Below are 3,030 nucleotides of genomic sequence, written 5' to 3'. Positions count from 1 at the left end.
TAAACTATGGAATTTAATCAACAAAGTTCTCAGTAAAGTAGGTCTCACAACATATAATTAAAGAGATTTTATGCATGTTCAAAATGTGCATTTGTAACTATTGAAAATAGTCATGCTTAAACAATTCAACGTTAGGCGTTCTTATGGCGATTGGTTACTTTGTGCTCAAATTCCAAATCCTGAAGATGTCTTAGCTCCTTAACTTACATTTTTACTCTATCATTAGTCAAATTCCTAAGCCATAAATCTTAATTTCCTTTTGAGATTACCAAAGCGGATCGAGTGACTCAATTGATTAAGAAGAAGTTATCTCCTAGTTGTGTGGCAGGTATGGCGGCTAATGTGACCCCTGTGGATATTAAAAAGGTGATCTTTGCTATGAATAAGCATAAGGCACCGGGGCTGGATGGATTTTCTGCAGGATTCTATCAACGGGCTTGGGCTATAGTTCGTCAAGATGTTTTAGATGCGGTTCTGGAATTTTTCCAGACATGTAGTCTTTTGAAAAGAGTGAATACCACTATTATCACCTTGGTTCCTAAAAAGAAAAATTCAGCCACCATGGGTGATTACAGACCCATTTCGTGTTGTAACATCATCTACAAGTGCATAACTAAGATCCTAGCTAATAGGCTTCTTTCGGGCCTAGATGATATTATAAGTTCCAATCAAGGGGCTTTTATTCCGAAGATGAGTATCTCGAAAAATATCCTTCTTGCTCAAGAGATGGTGTGTGATTATCACAAGAAGAAAGGCAAACCTCGATGTACTTTGGAGGTGGACCTAATGAAAGCATACGATTCTATAAGTTGGGACTTCACTCTGCATTGCCTAAAATGTTTTGGTGCTACTCCCAATTTTGGTACCTGTTTTTGTGCTGGTATTTCAGAGAGGGATGATGAGACTATTCTGATTTTTTTATAGATGAATGAGGGTGTATTTCTGGTTAAGTGCCTGGGAGTTCCCCTTATTACCAAGAGATTGATGGCAGCAGATTGTGAGAGCCTTGTCTTAAAGTTTACTACACGAATTGACTCGTGGTTGGTTAAACACTTGTCTTTTGCAGGCCGGCTTCAACTTATCAAGTCTTTTCTTTGTAGCCTTCAGGTCTATTGGTGCAGAATTTTAATTCTCCTAAAGAAAGTCATCTCTCTGTTAGAACAAAAGCTCAATCGGTTTCTTTGGTGTGGGCAAGATGTGAAAGCTAAGGCCAAGGTGGTTTGGGATAAAGTTCGTTCTCCAAAGAAGGAATGGGGTTTGGGTATAAAGAGGTTGGAGGTTTGGAATCAGGCATCTATGCTGATTCGCATCTGGAATTTGTTTGCTAAAGCCGAATGTCTATGGGTGGCTTGGGTGGATGAAGTTTGGTTGAAGGGGAAGAGTTTGTGGCAGATACCTATTCCCCAAACATGTTCTTGGAGTTGGAGGAAAATCTTGAAACTAAGGCCTATTGCACGGTCTCTTCTCAGCTTCAAGGTAGGAGATGGTAGCAAGATATTTCTATGGTATGATACTTGGCACCTTGCTGGATGTCTAATAGATAGATATGGGTACAGGGTTGTCTATGATGCAGGTTTTTCTATTGGCCCGAAACTTTCATCTATCATTAGAAATGGAGAGTGGTACTGGAAGAGTGTTCGATCAAATAGTCTAGCTGAGATTCAAAGTAGATTGCCGAAAATTCTTATTGGGTCTGAAGATATTCCTGTCTAGAATTCCAGTAAGGGCATTTACTCTTGCTCTGCTAGGTGGGATGTGTTAAGGATGAAGTATCTTGTTGTGGACTGGTTTAAAATTGTCTGGTTTCCCTTAGCAATCCCGAGACATTTTTTCATTCTTTGGTTGGCTTTTAGAGATGCATTAACTACAAGGATAAGATGTGTGTGTGGGGTTTTTCAGGCTCTAGCGTTTGCTTGTTTTGTCGTGGTTGCCAGGAATGCAAAGAACACCTATTCTTCAGCTGTAGCTTTAGTATAAGGGTATGGCGTGTTGTTATGGCTGCATGCTGTTGTGATGATCCACCAGTGGAATGGGATGATGTTATTAGCTGGTTTACAAAGGAGATGCAGGGGAAAAGTTTAAAATCATATTTCTGCAAATTGTGTCTTGGAGCAATAGTTTATCAACTTTGGAAACAAAGAAACGATTTGTTACATGGAAATACTCCACTTTCTGAAGAAGCTATCGTAGATCATATTAGGTGGAAGGTTTGAGCTAGATTGTTGTCTAAAGGTGCAACGAAATATGCTGAGAGACATTCGGGTCTTGTTCAGAGTTGGAATCTGCAGCCCTTCGTCGGGTGTGATTTTTCTGTGAGGGTGTAGTCTTGTTGTTGTTGTATTGTAGGAGCCTGCTTTGTGTTAGTAGGTGTTCCTGTTGTTTCTTCTAATCGAGGGGCATGTCCCTGATTAGTTTGAATTGATCCAGATTTTCTGGAGTGTTTGTTTCTCTGTGTTTGGTTATAAAAGATTTAATTCATCCAAAAAAAAAAAAAAAAAATTATCACTTAAAACCCTTAATCCAACATTCTGCCCTAGACCATTCTAATAATTCAAGGGCATCGTTCAAACGATTGTGATACCGTTCGACCACTGTAACGCTCTAGAAAATTAATTAACTGGTAATTAGTTTAGCAGTTTGCCTTTTCGTCTCATTTAAATCCTAGCCCTTGGTTTCTTTATTAAAGGAAAGCAAGCCAAAGTCATTTTCACTTATTTTAAAGTCTCACTTTCACTCACTCACACATGAACAAAAGTGGAGAAAATAAAAAAGAAAAAGAAAGTGTAGTTGAAAGAGAAAGGTAGGAGAAAGGAGAATGAAATGGTCCCAAAGTTGCTTGTTATCTTGCAAAAAAAAAAAAAAAGAATGAGATCGAACACGTACAATTAAGTTCAGAACGAATCAAATGGTAGAGAAATGCAAGGGAATTAACTGATTGGGATAACAATATTCTTGGAAAGCTGGTCACTAGAATAAATTCGAAAAGCATGCACCTCTAGCTCCTTTTCTTTTAAGCCAAATTCTTATTTT

General features: G+C 38.5%; 1 protein-coding gene across 1 annotated transcript; it reads left to right on the top strand.

Annotated features, from left to right (window-relative positions):
- The first annotated feature begins 330 nt into the window (after positions 1 to 330).
- LOC133852602 (uncharacterized) lies at positions 331 to 1,713 on the top strand. The gene is made up of 2 exons (XM_062289374.1): positions 331 to 729; positions 925 to 1,713. Exons 1-2 carry the CDS (start codon positions 331 to 333, stop codon positions 1,711 to 1,713), a joined length of 1,188 nt encoding a protein of 395 aa, XP_062145358.1.
- Positions 1,714 to 3,030: the final 1,317 nt, after the last annotated feature.

The sequence above is a fragment of the Alnus glutinosa genome, chromosome 12, assembly GCF_958979055.1.
Source record: "Alnus glutinosa chromosome 12, dhAlnGlut1.1, whole genome shotgun sequence".
Lineage (NCBI taxonomy): Eukaryota > Viridiplantae > Streptophyta > Magnoliopsida > Fagales > Betulaceae > Alnus > Alnus glutinosa.
This window is presented reverse-complemented; position numbering and strand designations above follow the sequence as displayed.